This window comes from Triturus cristatus, chromosome 10, assembly GCF_964204655.1.
Source record: "Triturus cristatus chromosome 10, aTriCri1.1, whole genome shotgun sequence".
NCBI lineage: Eukaryota > Metazoa > Chordata > Amphibia > Caudata > Salamandridae > Triturus > Triturus cristatus.
In genome coordinates, this window is record NC_140593.1 from 491540797 (window position 1) to 491562976 (window position 22180).

Below are 22180 nucleotides of genomic sequence, written 5' to 3' on the forward strand. Positions count from 1 at the left end.
TGACCGCGATGTGGTATATAAACAAACAGGGAGGAGTGGGGTCTCTTTGTCTCTGCAGAGAGGCCCTGCGTCTATGGTCCTGGCCTCAGGGCCATCAGATTTGTCTGATGGCAAATCATCTGGCCGGGGTTCTGAACGTACGTGCGGACAGTCTCAGTCGGCAGTTCTCTGCCGACCACGAGTGGAGGCTTCATCCGGAGGTGGTTCGTCACGTCTTCCGGATGTGGGGAACTCCTCGGGTGGACCTGTTCGCCACTCACGAGAATGCTCACTGCCCGTCATTCTGCAGTCTCCAGTATCCGATGCAGGGAGCGTTGGGGGACGCGTTTCAGTTGAGTTGGGGCTCACGACTCCTTTAGGCGTTTCCTCCCATACCCTTGATTCCTCGGGTTCTGAGGAAGATTCGCCAAGACCGGGCCCAAGTTATTTTGGTCGCCCCGGATTGGCCAAGAAGGGTGTGGTATACAGATCTTCTCCACCTCTCCTCGTGCCCTCCGCTCCGTCTCCCTCTGAGGGCAGACCGCCTCTCGCAATCGGAGGGGCAGGTTCTACACCCCCACCTCCAGAGCTTACACCTTCATGCCTGGAGATTGAACGGGGCAACCTGAATTCTTTCTCTCTCCCGCCAGATGTGGTGGATGTTATTTTAACGGCCAGGCGACACTCCACCAAATCTATATATTCATATAGGTGGTCTAAATTTGTACTCTGGTGTGGAGAGAGGTCAATTGATCCTTTGAAGGCTCATCTGTCTAACATTCTGCAGTTTGCCCTTTCTCTTGCTCAGCAAGGCTTTGCTGTGGCTACAGTAAAAGGGTATTTATCGGCTTTGTCGGCTTTCCTTTGCCTGCCGGATCAGCCGTCATTATTTAAATCACCTATTGTGCTTAGATTTCTCAAGGGCCTCACAAACAAATTTCCTGCTACTCCCTTTATTGTACCTCAATTGGACTTAAACCTGGTATTGACTTATCTTATGGGTTCTTCCTTCGAGCCCTTACATAAGTGTCCCTTGAGACTGTTGTCTTTCAAGACGGTTTTCCTCATTGCAATCACCTCGGCAAGGAGGGTAAGTGAGCTTCAAGCTCTTAGCTCAAAACCACCATTTTTGACCATTCATGCTGAACGAATGGTACTCCGGACCAGGGCTGCATTTTTGCCTAAGGTGGTAACTCCCTTCATCTGGGGCAATCCATTACCCTTCCTACCTTCTATCCTCCCCCTCACCCTTCCAAGGAGGAGGAGAGACTTCACCGTTTGGACCCTAGGAGGGCGGTGAGCTTTTACCTGGACAGGACAAAGGATTTCAGAATTGATGACCAGCTCTTTGTGGGCTTTATCGGCTGCAGGAAGGGTCGAGCGGTGAACAAGCGCACCCTTTCCAGGTGGATTGTCTTGTGCATCAAGATTTGCTACTCTTTGGCTGGTAAGGAACCTCCGGAGGGTTTAAGAGCTCATTCCACTAGAGCAAAGTCTTCCACTTCTGCTTTGTCTAGGGGTGTTCCTGTGGAGGGCATTTGTAGGGCGGCAACTTGGGCCTCCCTCCACACCTTCGCAAAACATTATTGCTTGGATAACGAGGTGAGGAGGGACGGACATTTTGCTCGTTCCGTCCTTCAGGATTTTCTGGTGTAGAAGGGTGGACACCCTCCTCCGGGAGTGGGGACTGCTGTGGAATCTATTCACAAGGTGAGGAATCCACTGGCAGATGTATCCATCAGAAGAACAAGTTACTTACCTTCGGTAACACTTTTTCTGGTGGATACAGTATCTCCCTGTGGATTCCTCACTGACCCACCCGCCTCCCCGTTGTCCATCCTTCTATACCTAAGGTTCTGTTCATAATGTTTCAATCTACTATTCTAATGATGGTATTTCAAAAAGTATATATTAATGTCAAAGGCTGTATGTCTTTCTATTCATTCTCCACACTGTGTGTTGATCTGCATATTGTGTACTGTGTATACTGTGTATATATTGCTGTCAGTCCGTCCGTGTGCCTCGAAGGCACGGAAAAAAGGGGCGGAACTGACGTCATCACGCCGACGAGGTCTTCTTATGGAGCCGGTGACGTCAGCGGAGTCGCGAGCGGTGACGTTCCTCTGTGACGTCGTCTGCGACCTCATCGGCGTGGACTGCTACAAAAGTTTCCGAATGTTGCTGGCGCAGGGATATTCACAAGGTGAGGAATCCACAGGCAGATACTGTATCCACCAGAAAAAGCGTTACCGAAGGTAAGTAACTTGTTCTTTTGGCACGAGCCCAGGATCCTGGGGGATGTCCTCCCTGAAAAATGTGTTTGAATAAGTCACTTAAGATCCCTTTTAATGATTTATGGAATTTAACATAAAACTCTGTTGGTATACCATCCAACCCGGCTGCCTTCCCTATAGCTAAGCTGTTTATTGACAGTAATATTTTCTCCCATAGTGGTGTTACATCCAGACTGACTCGATCCTCTTGTGACAACTTTGGTTTTGGTGTCTGAACGAGATATTCCTCAATCTTTTTCTTTTGAACATAGCTTTCCTCATATAATTTTTGGTAATAGCTCTGGAATGCGGCTCTTATCTCTTTAGGGTCAGTTCTAAGGCCATATTTTGGGTCTCTAATCTCCATAATCGTATTGGCTGTATTTTGTTGTCTTGTACGCACTGCTAGTTGATGCCCCACTTGTTCGCTCAGCTCATACATATGCTCCCTATTCATTGCAGCCTTACACATCGCCTTTTCCATAAATATGTCGATAATGTTATTTTTAGCCAACGCTACCCTACTCAGTGCTCCCTCGACATTCTGGAGTGCATTCTGGCCTTCTTGTACCACCCTTATCAGTCCCTCCTCTACCTTTAATTTAGCCTCCTGGTTATGTTTTAATGAAAACCGTAGAGTTTCTCCTATAATTCCTGCCTTGAGAGTATCCCAAACTATCGCTATTGAGGTACTACCCAAGTTATCCTCTAAAAATTCAGGTATCCACTTATTTATATGTTGACAGTACTCCTTATTTAAAAGTAATGCCCTTTCGAATGTCCACATATTCTGTTCGTCATTCCTTTTTCCAGTGTCAAAGCTCATGATTAGGGGATTATGATCGGATAAAACTCGCGGTAATTTGTCTATTATACAGTCTGAGATTATGGCGTTAGTTACAAACACATAGTCTAATCTGGCAAATTTAGTATGTGGATTGGAGAAAAAGGTATAACCTGGATCTTTGGGGTGTTTTACCTGCCAACAGTCCCTCAGACCGTGTGTGTTACATAGTTCTTTAAAGGCCTGATATACCTTAGATTTCCTCCCTTTATATATAAATCCAGGCTCTAATGACCAATCACATGGCAAATTCAGATTAAAATCTCCACACACAAACAGTGGAAGTGGCCAGTAAGTCAGTTCATTAGTAATATATTCAAATACAGCTGGGTCATCTGTAACATTACCATATATAGAGCATATAGTTAATTTTTTCCCATTGTTAAGTTGACATTCCGTGATTGTCCATCTACCATATTTATCGGCTGCAGATCTAACAAATTGCATTCCCCTCCCTGTAGCGAGAATGGCTACCCCCCCGTGTTTTTGTCGCTTGCATAGTGGCAATAACCAGCCTATATCCTAGAGTTTTAAGAAGACCCTTCCATGTGTGTCTCTTGGAGACAGATAATATCAGCCCCTGTTGCTCTTATTCCAACCTCCACTCTGTCTGTTTTTTCGGGTCATTAAGGCCACAAATATTGATAGACAGAATTTTTAATTTAGCCATTTAAGATTCTAGGTCCCCCTTCCTCGATCTTATCTTCTCTTTGTGCCATTCATACTCAGCTTGACCTTTATACTGTTTAATGCCCCACATTTTGTTTATCCTGATTACATGCTTTATATCTGTTGAATACTTATACCCCTGACACCCCCCCCACCACCAAACTGTGAATTCACTCCCTCCACCCCCCCCCCCCACCCCTCTTGAGGCAGTCAAGCTCAATCCTGAGCTTGTGTGATAGCGTCTGAATTGCCCCCCACTCCCTCCATCCTCCCGCTACTTTACCATATGCTCAATCCAGTTTATATGTAAAGGAGGGAAATTAGTTACTGTTCAATTCTCTCATTTAGTCTCAGTAGATTTCTTCCCTCCTGCTATAATTTCATCTAACATTTTCTGTGCTTGTATTTCGGATGTAAAAAAAAAGTTCCGTCCTTGATGAATAATTTTTAATTTAGCCGGATTTTGTAGAAAAGCTGATGCACCGATTTTTTTTAAAAGGGGTTATGAGCTGCCTGAGTCTCCATCTCCTTTCCACGGTGGCATGTGCAAAGTCCGGTTTAGCAAAATAGGAGAAATTTTCCTCCTTCCTTTTCATGTTGGGTCTGGCCAGATCATAAACGGCCTGTCGGAGTAAAAAGTTTCCAAAGTATATTAGAATCACACGTGGATATCCTTGTGTATTTGCAGGGCGCTTGGGGGCTGACAGGGGAGACCTATGCACCCGTTGAACTTCCTTATCCCAGTCCCAATGCGTTAGTTCTGGTAATGAATTTTTCAATAAGTTAATTGTGAACCCCCTAATATCCTCTCCTTCAATATTCTCCGGAATTTCCAACAGTCTCAGGTTATTTCGGCGCTGGCGATTTTCTGCTTCCTCCGGCTTCCACATTATATCTTTTAGCATACTGTCTTGTGAGGACGTCTGTTTTTTTAGTGTATCCACCGTGTTTTCTAGATCTTCTGTACGTTTCTCCACCATGCCCAACCTCTCTGCCATCTCTGTGCAGGTTTTCCCGACCTTGCGCATAGTGCCTTGTAGCTTCTTTGAGGCAAGATGGCGTCTGAGTGAGATTCACATCACTCACCTCCATTCCGCTCCGCTGGTTTACCGAGCTCTGTACCGACTGCGGGTCATCGTTCTGGCGAAGAGCCCCTCCGGTGATGACAGGAGCGATGCAGGATGATTCAGAGATGGAGACCTGAAGATTAGATGCCGGAGTGTGGGGGAGATTATCGCCCGCCGATTGCCGGTTGCTGATCTCTGAGCTAAATGAAGAACGGTGCAGCGGGAAATTTGCGGACCCAGAGTGACCCAGATGGAGCATGAGAAGTGGATACCGGGGGGTCCGCTGGCTTACCGAGCTCATCGCTGACTGCGGGTTGCTGGTCTGGTATAGCGCGGCTTCGGTGACAGGAGATTATCATCCGCCGACGGCCGACTGCCGGTTGCTGATCTCCGACCTGGTTACAGAACGGTACGGCGGAACGTGAGTAGTGGATACCGGGGGCTTGGGGAGATCAGGCTGCAAGAAATGCGAGGACGGCTGGACCCTTCCTATTCACGCCGGGTTAGAAGATTTGATGAAATCCAGAGCCACCAGTACGTGACAGCGTGGGAATCCATCGCTCGGCTTCTGTTACTACGGGCTAGAGCGAGGCTCTGTTCCTGCTGTTGGCTAAGGTTGCTTAGGAACGGAAGCGCAGAGACGGAGACAGAGAAAGATTGTGGCAGCTACTCCGTAGAGCTCATGGCTGTGAGAGGGGGTCGCGGCAGGGCGAGGTTGAACACGATAGGCATATCCCGTAAGGAGAATGCCCCCAACATTGAGATGGAGGCAAAGAAGACAGATACTCGTCCCAGTAAAGGGGCCAAACAAGAAAGGGGTAAAGATAAGACGGAGGCTATTAAAGATTCAAAAGTTGCAGATTTGCAAAGTATGCTGCCAGGAGGGACGGCAGAGAAAAAACAAACTGCAATAACTTCCATGTTTTCCCCTATTGATAGTAACAAGGGGGTGAGAGCGCCAGGTGCGCCATCAGGTGCGCCACCGAAGGATAGAGATTTGGACACCCAGGAAGTAATCCTCACTGAAATTCCCAGAACCACCCTCTAGAGCATATGGAGGAGGGGCGGCCATCTTGAGGGTTATGCGACGAAAATACGGTCCTGGGGTCTCCTACGGAGGATCCCCAGAGAGAGAATCCCGAAATTGATATGCCAAAGGAAACTGGACTTGAACAGCTTCACCGGATAGCCAATGAAGAGGGGGCTATTCCACAAAAAAAGTCTCATGAGGCAGGTTATCTCTCCCCAGACTCCATGGAAATTTTTTATTCCTTGAATGAGGAATCGGCAGAATCAGTCGACTCAGAATCTGGGCTCTCCGGCAGCAGTGATGGGATGGAAGAGGATACCTCTGCAAGTAACCCCAGTCAACCGGAGGAAAAAAAGATACAGAAGAGAACCAAACGGGGGTCAGAAGGGAAGAGACATAGCCACAAGAAGAACCCAGATGAAGAAGGAGAGCTTGGATGGGATTATTCAGCAACTCAAATGCTATTCCTTAATAGCCCTAAAGGGGCAGAAAAATATCCAAAAAAACAGCCCGATCAGAGGATGCAAACGGTCCGGGATGAAACCCCAGAACCCTCCTTGTCAATGATTCTGCAGTCATTAAAGTCCTTTCAGGATGAGATAAAGACTGAGAATATGTATCCACTGTCCTAAACTTCAGAACCAGTTTTGGGTGGTTCTCTTTTCAGTTGTCATTCTCAGGCTGCTCTCCAGATGCAGACTTTGTTTACAGTGATGCTTCTATCAGTCATTAGTACTGGGGCTGTCTCCAGACTCAAGTACCCACAACACTGGCACAAGGAAGTGTAATGTTTCTGCACCAGGCTGTCATAAACTTCTCTGAAGTGACAACCAGGGATAGACCAAAGTGAAGGCCTGACATAGAAGCATCCTCACAAACGTAAGTGTAGTCCCAGACCTCACCCCTTCCATCAAACAAACAGTAGAGTTCAGGAAGAAATAATCGGTCAGCCATTTCCCAACAAAATTCCTCATGAACCAAACACAGGATTGGAGTCAATCCACTTCCACAGTCCGGGGAAACTGTCATCATCATCCTCCATCCTGTCATGTTAAGCCAGGGGCATAAAAAATGGACCCCACTGGCTTCAATACTCACTCGCTTAAACCCAGAGGTCTACTAGTGCACATGTGCTACATGAACCATTCAAACACACCCATGCAACATACATGCTGGAACCCAGCGCAGGATTCGGGGACTATACAAAACAGTAGAACATGACATAAGAGCGCGATGTAGGCTATATTCTCATTAACTGGTCACACTATTCTTTTAAAAAACACTTTATGCTGCCAGCACCTCTTCATGCTTTATTTCCACTATGTAAGTGCATGCTTAGTGCGCCCCACCAGGTTTCATTCCTGGACTTTGAATCTTCAAGTACAGGTATAGGCCTCTGCACACATACTTAGATTAGTCTAACTTTAAGACCAAAATACGTTAGGATACCAAATGTACACAATCAGGCACTGAGGGCATGGAATCGTATCTGTATACCATTCAGTGGACATTCCAGTTCTAACAGTCATCATCGGGCCTGATGGTCAAGGCAGGGGCCTTGGATAGCTTAAACATGGGAATCTGACTGGTGGTGAAAGTTACTTTGGTGCTTTGGGGAAAGTTTGGTGCACAATCGTCCTGCAATTGCTGGTCACGGTAAATGTCTGAAATTAAGATCCTTGGATGTCCCAAGTATAAATCCTCAGCAAAGAAAGCTTTCAGTACACGTACAGGTAGTTATGTATTAAAAGATATCTGATGTCCTAATGACTTGCTTCTCATGTACTGTCTGACTGAAAGTTTTCAGTAAAGAACAAGTTTCATTTGGGGAAGGTGTTTTCAGTTGTCGCTGGATGATACATAGCAGTTGGATCCTCATGGTGGGTTACTTCCGGTCAGTATTGAAATAGGAGCAATCTTGAGAAAATTCTCACCAACAGGAAGAGGGTTGGGGAGGGGAGTCACATTTACAGCCCAGTGACTACCTCGGATTCATTGTGACACCGAATATTGAACAGTACTGAACGGTGTATAAAAATGCTCCTGACTATATCTGTTTCAGATAAAGCCCGCAGTTGAATGTTGCATCAGTTTTAAAGAAGCTGTCTGTCCACAGCCTGTTTGGTGTGTACTTAACAGTGCACACCACCAATGTCTTAAGATGACTACTAGCTGTGTTCTGAACTGAAAGTAAGTAGATCTTTAGCTGCCACCATTATATAAAAAAAATCAAATCTTAATGTAGGTTTCTTGATTAGCTCAGCCATATATGTTGCCTCAGTGCGTATGAGGCTGAAGTCGCCTGGCATGAGACAAGGGTTCATGATTAATGATAAAAAAAAGAAAAAACACTTTGCAGTATTTCACTAAAGCCTCCATAACCTGAAATACAAGGCCAATATTACAAGGCCAATATTTTTGGTGAGAGAAATAAAAGGAAGAGCATAAGAATAATGAGGTGAACATTGGGAGCCGGTTGGTTACTGAAAGAAAAGTTGTAATTGTCGCAATAAGAAAAAAGAAAAAAGTCTCTGTTATAATCTTAGGTTGGTAAGGGTGTCTTTTTGATTTGAAGGATATGTCTTCAGATTGCCTAGCTCTCTATGGCCTTTGTCATGGGCCATACTTCTTAATAACGATATATGTGCAGAAGAAAACAGGATATCTGATGGAGACATCTAGCCGCAGAGTCCTAACCTTTGCATTTTCTTGGCGACAGACTGGATCCGAAAGATTATGTTCGAGGTGTATGAGCTGCAGATCACACACTAGCATAGATCGCCATCTGGTGTTGGGCTCGGATGCTTGCACGTTGTTGTTGTCTTGGAAGAAGTCTTTGTAGTCACGAGATAGGTGACTCCTCCCTTGGACGATAGTGCGCATGGGCATCAACTCCATCGTTAGATTGTTTCTTTCTGCCATTTGGTTCGGATGCAACTTTTCCGCTCCGGTTGGAAATCTCAATTCCAAGCTTCTCGAAGCGCGAAATTTACAGAAAAACCATTGAATCACCTTTATCTTCGACATTTATTTCATTGGCTCTATTCCAGACGTCTACGCGGGCAGCTGGGCCGATCCACGCCGTAAGGCCTACAGCTCATGGAAAGGACGCCTTTCAAAAAATGCCCCCAGTGTGGAGCAAAATTTCCGCACAGTGACCACCACAAGGTCTGCAACCTGTGCCTATCACCTGACCACGACGAGTCCAGCTGTCCAGCCTGTGCATCCTTTCGATCCAAAAAGACCATCCGAGATCGAAGGGCTAGAAGACACATCATGGCACAGAGACCAGCCCCGGAACCAGAGGACATCTTTGATGAAGGCCCCGATGTCCCAGAAGAAGATTCCGAGGATCTCGAAATCCTCTCCAAGGCAGAAGACTCAGACGACCTCATCACTCCTGGGCAACGTGTAAGTACTACTGCCCCTGCCCCAACCCCTCCAAAACCAAAGGCAGTGGTCAAGACTTCGCCTGTTGGCCCCAGTCGAGACCGAAAACATCCTTCAGAAGCCCCGCCTCCGGGCTCGGCTCCGAAGAAAAAAGACAAGCCTTCCGGTAGCTCTGGATCGAGCAAACCGCATTTCATTGTCCTACCGGCACTGAAGCCAAAAGAACACACTGTGCCGAAATCGGCTCTGACGCCTTCCACCTCCAAATTGGGCCCCGAAAACGCCACGGCCCATAGAAAATCCGGCTTCGAAGGTTCCCAAGCCTAAAGATCCAGCTTCGGCTCCGAAACTAACCTCCTCGGCACCGAAACAAACTGCTAAGGACTCTGATACACCTCCTAAATCCAAAACCTATAAGGAACCACAACCTCTCTCAGAACCGAAAAATTCGGCACCAAAACTGTTACCAAGGAACAAGAACTTTTTCACCCAGATCACATCGATCCAAGGCAGAAAAAGATTTATATCAACCCAACAACTGGACATGTCACAGCTGAGCCTTGTAAAAAAAGAAAACTGGACACACCATGTGCTCCAGTTTCTGTACACAAGAAGAACTCTGCAACATCGCCTATGCCCCCTTCTTCTCCTACACTGCCTTCTAACCCACCTCCTCTGCCTACACCACCCTTACCTGTAACTTCTCCACAACATACACCACCTCTGGATGATGATGACCTAGGGGGTGGGGGTGATCCTAATGATCCGTTCACAGATACCTCACCACTTGATGATTGCGCATTCCCTATCCCAACAGACCTACCAGACCCACAGCCATATCCCTCAAAACCATCTCCCCCAGATGATCACCTGTTTGGCCAATTATTAAATAGAGCTGCACTTTATCATGGGGTTACAATGCACTCCGCACCAGAGGAAGATTTCCTCTTAGATACTTTTGAACAATCTCAAAAGTTGGTGCAAATGTTACCTATGATCAAAGGAGTCATTAAGCATGCCCCCGCAGTATTTAAAGACCCCGTCCGTGCCAGGGTTCTTAACCCTAGAATAGAAAAGAAATATAGGCCTGCCCCTGAAGATCCTACTTCCATCAAAGGACAGTAGTTGCCTTTGCATTCTCTGATAGTTTCCAATGCTAGGAAACGTGCCTACTCCCAGACCTCCGGAGATGCACCACCCCCGGATAAAGAATCCAAACTGTTAGAAGCTTCTGGCAAAAGAGTAGCAGCACAAGCAGCTAATCACTGGTTTATTACCAACACCCAAGCACTACTGGCACGATATGACAGGGCACACTACGACCAGTTAGAAAACCTCTTGAAACATCTACCTGACCAGTATAAAACCCAGGCAAATGACCTTATCCAAGAGGGCAAGCTAATTTCCAATGTGTCAATTAAATGTGCACTTGACGCAGCAGACACTGCCTCTAGATCAATTAACACCAGTGTGCTCCTTAGACGGCATGCCTGGCTACGCAGCCATTCAACCAAGAACAGCTATTTGCGCCAGCTGTAGACACTGCCCTTGAAAAAATGAAAAAGGACACCGAGACTGCTAAGTCCATGGGATCATTACAGTCTCCACAAACGCGTGGTTCTTTTCGGCGCTCCTTCTGCAGAGGAGCCTCCAAAAATATGGGCGCAGACACCGCATCTACATTTAAAGCCACTACACAAACATCTCCCAGTAGAGGTTATTTCAGAGGCGGATACTGAGGGAACAACAACAAGGGACGAGGTTGAGGTAATAACACTTGCACCTCCCCTGCCACAAAACAGTGACTTTCCTCCACTCCACCCAGATCATTCCACTCCAGTCGGGGGCAAACTAACACAGTTCCTACCTGTCTGGAACTCCATCACAACAGACAAGTGGGTAAGACAAATTATCCTGTATGGATACTGCCTGGAACTTACAGCTACCCCTCCACACATACCACCCAAACGGCGTCCGATGTCCGCAGACCATCTTACGCTCCTCAAACAAGAGGTTCTCTCACTTTTTCAAAAGCACGCAATAGAGCCAGTTCCCTTAGAGCATCAAGGAACAGGAGTATACTCACTGTACTTCCTAATCCCCAAAAAGGATGGGACTCTAAGACCAGACCCCTAAATCTGTATATACACTCGGATCATCTCCATATGATCACTCTTCAACAAGTGCTCGCACTGCTGCAACAAGGCGATTTCCTTGCCACACTACATCTCAAGGACGCATACTTCCACATTCCCATACATCCTGCTCACAGGAAGTACCTAAGGTTTGTGGTGGACGGACAGCACTACCAGTTCACAGTCCTTCCGTTCGGGGTAACAACCGTGCCCAGAGTATTCACAAAATGTCTTGCAGTAGTAGCAGCACATCTCAGAAGACAACAAATTCATGTCTTCCCGTATCTAGACGACTGGCTAATAAAAGCCAAGTCATTAGACCAATGTGTTCTACACACTCACCAAACCATCCAACTATTACACAACTTGGGATTCACTATCAACTATCCTAAGTCTCATCTCCAACCCTCTCATATACACTAATATCTAGAAGCTACCATAAACACCTTCACAGCCCTAGCATATCCCAGTTCAGCCAGGATAGCCAGTATACAAGCTCTTATCACAAAATTTAAAAACCAACACTGTCTTCCAGCCAGAGTGTTCATGCAGCTCATAGTCATGATGGCATCTTGCATCTTCATTGTGCCTTATGCAAGACTTCAAATGCGTCCCTTACAGGAATGTCTAGCACGTCAGTGGAACCAGGCTCACGGACAACTCACAGATCTGGTGTTGGTGGACAGCCGCACACATCGCTCTCTACAGTGGTGGAACATAACAAACTTGTTCAAAGGACGGCCGTTCCTAGAGCCTCTTCCACAGATAGTGCTGACAACAGATGCATCACTCACAGGATGGGGAGCCCATCTCCTCTGACACACCACTCAGGGCAAATGTACCATTCAACAGAAAGTGCTCCATTTCAATTACCTAGAACTACTAGCAGTATTCCTAGCACTAAAATCCTTCCATCTACATGTACAGAACAAGGCTGTCCTCATCCGGACGGACAACATGACAGCCATGTATTACATACAAAAACAAGGAGGCACAGATTCTCTGCAGCTGTCCCACCTCGCACAAAACATTTGGAGAGGGGCCATTCCTCAGAACCTATACCTACTTGCAGAACACCTTCTAGGGGTTCACAATCCGATAGCCGATCTGTTAAGTCGACAGACACAACAGATCTACGAATAGGAACTACATCCCCAAGTTCTACTACCCTTTTTCCAAAACTGGGGCCAACCAGACATGGATCTGTTCGCCACACACAAACGCAAAATGCCCAACCTTCACCGCAGGTTTCCCCACCCGCAGTCAAAGGGCAATGCGATATGGATGAACTGGTCAGGAAGATTAGCGTATGCTTTTCCACCTCTCCCACTAATTCCACTAGTAGTACGCAAGCTCAGGCAGCAGTCTCTCAAACTGATCCTAGTAGCTCCCACATGGGCACGCCAGCCGTGGTTCACAACACTACTGGAACTCTCTCTAGTTCCACACCAAAAACTGCATCTCTCCTCGTCCTTAATAACCCAGAACCATGGAGAGATCAGACATCCAGATCCAGGTCAACTGAATCTGGCGATCTGGCTCCTGAAGTCCTAGAGTTCGGTTACCTTAACCTGCCACCAGACTGCATGAACATTATAAAAGAAGCCAGAAGACCTACTACTAGAGCATGCTATGCTGCAAAATGGATGCATCCATCCAGAACATCATTTGCTACTTACTACACTTGCAAAGATGTAATTTAGCATACTCATCCATACGTCTCCACCTAGCAGCATTAGCAACTTACTTACAAAATCGACAACACTTGTCACACTTTAGAGTCCCTGCGATCAAAGCCTTCATGGAAGGACTTAAAATAATTATTCCTCCCAGATTACCACCCTCTCCAGAGTGGAATCTGAACATTGTCCTTAATAGGCTCATGGGACCCCCATTTGAACCTCTACATAAATGCGAACTACAGTTCCTCACGTGGAAAGTAATCACATCCCTCAGAAGGGTAAGTGAGATCCAGGCTTTAACCATACAAGAACCATTCTTATAATTACATCGTAACAAAGTGGTTCTTAGGACAAATCCAAAATTCCTTCCAAAAGTCGTATCTCCTTTTCATCTTAACCAATCAGTAGAGTTACAAGTGTTCTTTCAAAACCCAGACTCTGTAGCGGAAAGAGCTCTCCACACTTTAGATGTTAAGTGCCCTTCTTTACTACATTGACAGAACTAAATCTTTCCGCAAAACAAAACAATTGTTTGTAGCTTTCTCTCCACCACATAAGGGCAACCCCATCTCCAAATCTGGGATTGCTAGGTGGATGGTTAAATGTATCCAAATATGCTACCAGAAAGCTAAACGCACACTAACAGTTCCCCCTAGAGCGCATTCCACACGCAAACTAGGGGCTTCCATGGCATTCTTAGGGAACATTCCCTTAGAAGATATTTGTAAGGCAGTCACATGGTCTACAACACACACCTTCACTAAACACTATTGTGTTGACGTACAAGCAAAGCAACAAGCTTCTGTGGGCCAAGCTGTCCTTAAAACTTTATTTCAAACTGCTGCAACCGATACAGGTGACCACCACTAGGGGAGATACTGCTATATAGTCTATGCTAGTGTGTGATCTGCAGCTCATATGCCTCGAACGGAATATGCTACTTACCAGTATGCATCTGTTCTTGGCATGTAGAGCTGCAGATCCACACACGCCCACCCACCTCCCCGGGACCTGTATCTGTTCCAGCTTTCATCTTACTTAGATATCACACATGGACATCTCTTTCTCTTCTACTAACTTCATCATGGCGAAAAACAATCTAACGATGGAGTTGATGCCCATGCGCACAATCGTCCAAGGGAGGAGTCACCTATCTCGTGACTACAAAGACTTCTTCCAAGACAACAACAACGTGCAAGAATCCGAGCCCAACACCAGATGGCGATCTATGCTAGTGTGTGGATCTGCAGCTCTACATGCCAAGAACAGATGCATACTGGTAAGTAGCATATTCCTTTTTTAGCAATACCTCTGGGTGCCGGTAGATGGCGTTGGTGTCGTCCGCCCCATAGCAACGTCCGCGTCACCTATATAGGCACCGCCCCAATGCGCTGCCGTCAGTACTTTTCATGACTTTTCACGCCAGGGGCGCAGAGCCATGAAGTGTACAGACATTGGTGTGTTTCTGAACAACTAGGGCCCTGAAAGGGATAAGCCTTGACCCTAGAAACCTGTCTGCAATGCAGGGAGGAGGGTGAGTCAGTAAAGAATCAACGGCTAGATAATATCTGGTTTTCTTTACTAGTTTGACTGGGATATTGTTAATCAGGACCCCAGTCACTGTTCTTCCTTCCTAAATTTGATATGGTAAGTACTTCTGTCCTTCCACAGTTGACTACTGGTGTACCACTAGAAGTCCCTAGTATATGGTACTCAGGGCACAGATACACCAGGGATCTCCCATAGGCTGCAGCATGTATTATGCCACCCATGAGAGACCACCAAACTGTGACTACAGGCCTGGCATTGCAGCCTGTGTAACACCCCTTATGACATATACGTTTTCTTATATCTGATGTCAATACTCTTAAAACCTATAAGTCACCCCTAATACAGGCCTATCAATCCTGAAGGCAGGGTGCTATTTAATAGGTGTGTGGGTGACCCTGCATGAGCAGAACACCCCTACAAACCCCAGAGTTGATTCTCCAGGTTTTGTAGATACGGTCAGGAATGTTGATACAAGTGGCCAGCCATCATTAAGTGATGGCTAACTATATAGTGGCTGCTCCGAACCTTTTCATGTTTGGTATCAAACATGTTGGAATCATACCCCAACACCGATTCCAGTCTTGGAAGTATGATTCCATTTACTCCCAGTTACATCCTTTCAGGGTCTGACAGCAAGCTAGTGCTGCTGCCGACCACGGAAATGATTCTGCCCTGCTGCTGCTGAGCCAAGCTCGAGCAGGGAAAAGGTAGAACAATAGGCTTCCTGCCACTAGGAGGTGTGACCACCTCCCAGACAGGACTTAGTGTATTGGGATGGGGTGGGGGACGCTTGCCAGCGCCACCAGACTGCTTTGAAGGGCAAATTTGGTGGCCTCCTTGCATACTCCCATTTGAGCCAGTTCAGGGAGCGCTTGGCTCCCACTCTAGCATTAAACTAGACAAAGGATATGGGAGTATCCTCCCCTATGTCCAGCTCCTCCTCTGGGAGGGACCCCTGAGTTGTTTCAACACTTTCCTTAGGGGATCTAAGGGCTTACCTGTGGATGGGTGTTTAGATTTGTCGCAGGACAAGACTTGAGCCTGAAACCTCATCACTCTTTGACCGCCTGGACACCTGGACTTCGCTGGACTTCACCTGGAATCGAGACTGCTGCTCCTGGTCTCGCTGTTCTTCAAGTCTTCTTAATCATCTGTGTCTGTCCCTCTTTCAGGATCTTCAACAGACCTGTGGGCATTAAGGACACCCAAAGTAATCTCCCTTGGAGTGAAGGAGTCTCTCTCCTGCATCTGAAGGCACCGCAATGACGCTGACTTGTCTGCTGCTCCCAACGTCCCACGGACTTCGAAAGGCTCTGCAACACAGGTGGCGGTTCTGCAACTCCTTGGGGCCTGACCTGTCCTCTCTGCATTTTTTAGGTCAGTATCCTTAGTCGGAACTGCTGGGACCAAACCTCTGTGCACTGCGTTGACTTGCCATTGCCAAGGCTTGTTGGCTCTGCACTCCAGAGATCATCCGGCTGCAAGAAGCCTCGGTCAGCATTTGCTATGGGGGTGCGTGGGGCTGCAGAGGTCATAGACATGCAGCGCCCTATGGTGGCAATCTAGACTAGTGTTTTGACAGGGTTCCTGCGGCCTGAGGTCTCTAGCTCAGGACCATTGCTGCCTTTAAATGAGGCCTTAACAGACGTCCTTCTGGGCACCTGGTCCAAGCCCAGGACATCCCGTGAATAGGACGATTGCCCACCGCCATCGCCCTGTACCAGGCGGCACACTTTTCCTCACCACCCACCCCACAAAGCTTGGTGGTCCAAGCTTTCAATTTCTGTGTGCGTTCCCTTCCGCACCACCGGAATCCAAGAGACTGGAGGGTTTTGGAAATGTTTTCCTTCCGCCAGTCTTGCATTGCAGTTGGTGAAAATCGCATGCCTTTTGGGCCTTTATTACCGTTCTTATTTGGACTCTGTTGTGCAGGTGCTGCCCAGGGTCTCAGAGGAGGATCGGGCTCTACTCTCCCCAGCAATATCAGATGGGAGAGACTCAGCAAAGTTTGCAATCAGATGTGGCTTGGACACGACAGGCTCGCTGGGCAGAGTTCCACGATGGTGGACCTCTGTCGCCACTCCTGCCTGAGAACGTCTGGATGTTCGGGGGATGTCCAAGTTAATCTCATGGACATGCCCTTTGATGGCTCCGTCTCTTCTGAGACCAGGCAGATGCTGCCTTGAGCATTTCAAGGACTCGCAGGCCACGGCCATGTCCTTGGGCCTCACCACAGCTACCCGGCCAGCATCTGCTTTTCGCTCCTTTCGTGGTTACGAAAGGGGCTACCAACCGTGCCAACCCTATTCTGGCCAGAGGGCCCGCGAGCTCAGCAACCTCTACGGTTCACCCGAAAGACAGAAGTCGAGCCAAGCCTCGATCCCCTCCTTCAGCACAAAACCTACCTAGTACAATCCTCCAGGATCATTTACAGCCAGTTGGTGGCAGAGTGAGCCATCATCTTCACCACTGGCAGGACATGACGTCGGACAGGTGGGTTGAAAATAGTCCGAGGGGGTTACTATCTTCCCTTTGAGACTACTCCTCCATCCATGCCTCCAGTATACGATCGGCTGACAGAGGATCACCTTGCACTTCTCCGCGAGTAAATCAAGACTGGCTTGGCCAAGGGAGCTATAGAGAGGGTTCCCGGGCCAGAAGTAGGCTGTGGTTTTTATTTCCACTATTTTCTGGCGCCAGAGAAGGATGGAGGCCTTTGTCCCATCTTCAACCTCAGAGCCTTCAACTACGTCCTCAGAAAGTTGAAGTTAAAGATGCTCACCCTAGCTCAAGTCCTGTCTGCCATGGACTGGATGGTAGTGTGTAGTAACAAAGTCCATGGCCAGGATGTAGTTTCAAGTAGATTTATTAAGTTGCAGATACAAGTTGTAGAGTTCATGTGAAGCAGCCCCACCAGGAACAGTCAGCCTGCTGTTCAGCCCATATTTCAACTGTCACACTTGGGTATCCAGTCACCCAAACATTCCATTCATGTCCATCACACCAACATTCCATGCATCACATTCACACTGGCTGAGCAGCTAGGGAGAAAGCACCAGATAAATACAATACAGGTTACTACATAGTGTTGGACTTGCAGGACGCCTATTTTCATATCCCCGTCCTGCCTGCCCATTGTAGATACCTGCGGTTTACGGTGCGCCATGCGCACTTTCAATTTGTCGAGCTCCCCTTCGGCCTCACCAGCGCCCCTCGGGTGTTCACTAAGGTGATGGCAGTGGTTGCCGCCCATCTGCGAAGATCAGAGGTTCCACTCTTCACCTAGCTAGACAACTGGTTGTTGAAGGTGGGCTTGCCATAAACAGTCATCTCCCACCTTCAGACTACAGCGAACCTCCTGCATTCGCTGGGCTTCACTGTCATTATGCTGAAGTCACACCTGACTCCCTATCAGACGCTCCCTTTCATTGGAACTGTTCTGGGCACAGTGCAGTTTCCGGCTTGTCCTCCCGAACGGCGAGTCCAGGATATTCAGGCTATGATAATGATGTTTCAGCCTCTATCCTGGATTTCAGTGAGAATGACTGAGGCTGTTGGGCATCATGGCCTCTTGCATCCTGCTAGTGAACCATGCACTGTGGCACATGCTGGCTCTGCAGTGGGACCTGAAGTTCCAATGGGCACAGTATTGAGGGAATCTCCCCAACCTGGTTCAGATTTCAGAGGGTACTGCGAAAGACCTGCAGTGGTGGCTACCAGACCGCGATTGGATCAAGGGCACACCCACCCAGATCTCGCAGTAGTGATGGACGCGTCCCTTCTGGGATGATGCGGCCATCTGGGGGAGATGGAGATTAGAGGCTCGGCTCCATATAAACCTGTTGAGCTTCGAGCGATCCCACTGGCACTAAAAGCCTTCTTGCTGTCCATCAAGGGGAGGCTAGTTCAAGTGTTCACCGACAACACGAGCTCCAGGTGGTACTGCAACAAGCAAGGCTGAGTGGGGTCGTGAACCCTGTGTCAAGAGGCCCTGCATCTCTGGACTTGTCTGGAACAGGGCATTTCCCTGGTGGTTCAACACGTGGCCGGTTCTCTGAACGCCAGGGCGGACGAGCTCAGCCGAAGGTACCTTGCGAATCACGAGTGGGGTCTCCATCCGGAGGTGGTGCAAGGTCTCTTTCGGCGGTGGGGAGAGCCTTGGTTAGATCTGGTCGCCTCTGAAGAGACCGGGCAATGTCAGCAGTTCTGCGTGTTGGAGTTTCCAAGGCAGCTCTCGTTTGTTGATGCTTTTTGTTGCGAGTGGAGCTTGGGACTCCTATACTCCTCCTCCGCCTATACCACTCCTGCCCAGAGTGCTCAAGAAGATCAGGAGTGACCGGGCGCAAGTCATTCTCGTGGTTCCGGACAGGGCACGAGGGTTTGGTATCCCTAGCTTCTAGACATGAGCATCGATCCTCCAATCAGGTTGTCCCTTCGGGAGGATCTTCTGTCGCAGCAGCAGCGGAGGGTTCTCCACCAGAACCTGTCCTCTCTCCGCCTCCATGCGTGGAGATTGAGCAGCGACAGTTGACAGCCTTTGATCTTCCTCCCGAAGTCTGCGAAGTTATTCTGGCAGCCAGGTATCCCGCTACAAAATCGGTCTAAGCCGGTCGATGGAACACATTTTGTAAATATTGTAGAGAAAAGTCTATTGTCCCCTTGTCTGCTTCTCTGGCCGATATCCTCCTGTTTATTCTTTCTTTGGACCAGCAGGGCTCTGCCTCGGTTGCTGATGTATACCAGACTGTCACATGGGTGTCTCTGCACATGTTCGCCAGACACTATTGCCTGGATTCTCAGGTTCGCAGGGAGGGCCTGTTTGGCTGCTCTGTTCTGCAGGATTTTCTGGTCTAAACTTTTCCGCAGTCCCTCCTCCAGCAAAGGTATTGCTTGGGCATTTGTTCAAAGGTAAGGAATCTGCGGCTAGATGTCTCTATGAGATGGACTAGTTACTAACCTTCGATAACGCCTTATCTGGTTGAGACATGATCTTGCTGCAGATTCCTTACCGACCCACCCATCCTCCCCGCACCACGGAATTGTTTTTAGTGTCAGGGATGTTTCCCTTCAGGGCCCTAGCTGTCCTTTTTTAACACACCATGGTCAGTCGTGAAAAGTACGGACGTCAGCGCGCCGGAGTGGCGGTTATATTGATAGTGCGGACGTCAAAACGATGATGAACACGACATTGACGACGTCAGGTGGAGTAGACCGATGCCACCTACCAGCGTGCAGGGGCACTGCTAAGATACATCTTCTGGATCCAGCCTGACACCTGGAAGTTTAAAGGTAAGGAATCTGCAGCTAGATCATGTCTCTACCAGATAAGGTGTTACTGAAGGTAAGTAACTTGTCCTTTAAGTTGACCCAGTTTCCTTCCTTTGGCTCATGGGTATGGTCCATGTCAGATGAATACAATTTGATTTGCAATCATGCCAATCACTGTCTCCCTACCCATCAATCATGATTAAACCCCTTACCACATTTATTTTTTCTAAATGAAGTTTGAACTTTAGAAGGTTTGCTTAACCAATTGTGTGTATTATGAACCAGCTCCCAGAACTTTCGAAGACTAAGGAATGTGAATATGAGTACTGATACGTGTAGTGCCTTGGTACCCTCTTGTTTAAGCACTATAGAAATTATGCAGTGTGCTTAACAAAACTGCTATAAATGTATATTGTTTAAAAAGAACTAAATTCTATCCCCTTTTTGCAGAATTTGAATGTAGATGCAAGTACAAACACTATCCCATCAGGAATTCCCAGAGAGCCTTTGTTACCGGATGCTTCTTCACAGCCAGAGACCTGTGATCGTCCTCATTCCCCATCTCCAACCCCCGAGTAAGGACTTGAGTCATTCGCTTTTTTATTTGTTAAATCTTCTAGAGCACAGTAGTTTTGTTTTTCACTGAACACGAGACCTTCAGTCATTCAACCCAAGCGATTCATTTTGATTCATAATTAATAGCTTAAACATTCTTACTTGTACTTTCAATGCAAGTATGTTATGGGTAAGTTTTAAATTATTTTAGTTGAATAGCATTGCATTATGGTAATTTTTTTTGTCGTATTGTGGTGTTTGATTTAAGATCCTGTAGTTTTTGACAGGTAAAGTTACTAAATGTTCTATAACAGACCAGAGCTAGCAGAATAGCAATTGAGTTAAAAACCTGAAATATTGAGGCTGCTCATTAAATTGATTAGAAGAACCTTGATTTAGAGGGTCTTCAAGCCAGATGCATTTAATATGTATCCCATGATAATGTCATCATAAATGTATGTCTCCAGTTCTGTTTTATCCAAAACAACCACAGAGTGAGAGATGTGCTGTTCTTCATTCATGTTGAAAGCTTTCTATCCTTTGTGAATCCTTTCACAGTGACTGAGTAAGGGACGGTCCACTGGGTTATCCACTGAAGCAGTGGTTCATAACCTGGGGTGCCTGGACCCCTGGGGGTCTGCACACCTACTTGGGGGGGTCTGCGACGGTTTGAAAAGTTAAGTAATATTAGCAGATCACTAAAAGGATATCTACATAACAAAGATAATTGTAAACACTTTATAACATTCTGTAAATGAGAAGGAATTAGAAATTTGAAACTAAACATTACTCTTTTATCCTTAGCTTGATTCGTGGGAGCAGTACAAGCACAGCCAACTGTAGTATGGACAATTGGTGACCTTTAAAGCAATAATGCACACCAATAAAAAACATACAGTAGGAGCAAAAAAGACCAAGCAATATGCTAGTGCTTATCATATTGCTTTGTCTTTTAGTAATCAGCCCCAGGTTTTGAAAAGCTCCATCCTTCCCATTAAAATAACATTTCTATGTTTGTGTATCTGTCGCCTGTATATGAAATAAAATATTTCTTAATTTATGTATTTGATTTATGTTTACTTGTTTCTATAGCTTTGTGTTGTTTTGAGGTTCAAATTATAGAAATTGCTAGGTGGGGATCCCCGAAGTCCAGTAGCCTTTCCTCAGGATTCAAAAGCTTAAGAACTGCTGCATTAAGAGTACACAGCTCTAACTGGTAAAGGCTCAACAAACAGAGAGGAAAGGAGCTGTATCCACATTACGATTATCTTGTATCTGAAATTCCTTCCGTCTTGCCTTCCAGTATACTGACTCGTATGGTGCAAGTGGGTACGTCTGCGCTTTAAGATTCTGCTGGCTTAAATGGTTTCTTGTTTTTGACATCAGGGTTTTCTCCTTCACTGGGAATCTTTTCACAAAGAGTTAGTGTGAGAAAGTGCCATCTTTCTTGCATGGTATGCCCCCACTTTTTGCTAAATTGCTGAATGTACTTTGACTGAGTGTACCCTGGACTCCTGCCAACCAGGTGCCCAGGGCCTATGTTCCTTCCTTAAAACACACAAACTCCAAATTGGCAAACCCTGGCCACATGTCAGCCCCTAGTAAATGGTACCCTAGGTACCCAGGGCCTTGTGACCAGGGAAGGCCCCTAAGGGCTGCATCACTCATTGTGCCACCCTTAGGGGCCCTGTACCCTTACACACACACTGCCTTTGCAGGCTGAGTGTCTGGGTGCAG

At 47.1% G+C, this 22180-nt stretch overlaps 1 protein-coding gene across 3 annotated transcripts in view; it reads left to right on the forward strand.

The window, feature by feature from the left end:
* Positions 1 to 22180, forward strand: part of LARP4B (La ribonucleoprotein 4B) — an 843857-nt gene that overhangs the window by 724015 nt on the left and 97662 nt on the right. For all 3 annotated transcript variants that reach the window (XM_085631918.1, XM_085631912.1, XM_085631914.1), the window contains one exon: positions 20339 to 20463. In XM_085631918.1, the coding sequence (XP_085488044.1) occupies positions 20339 to 20463 (125 nt within the window). The remainder of the gene's footprint in view (positions 1 to 20338; positions 20464 to 22180) is intronic.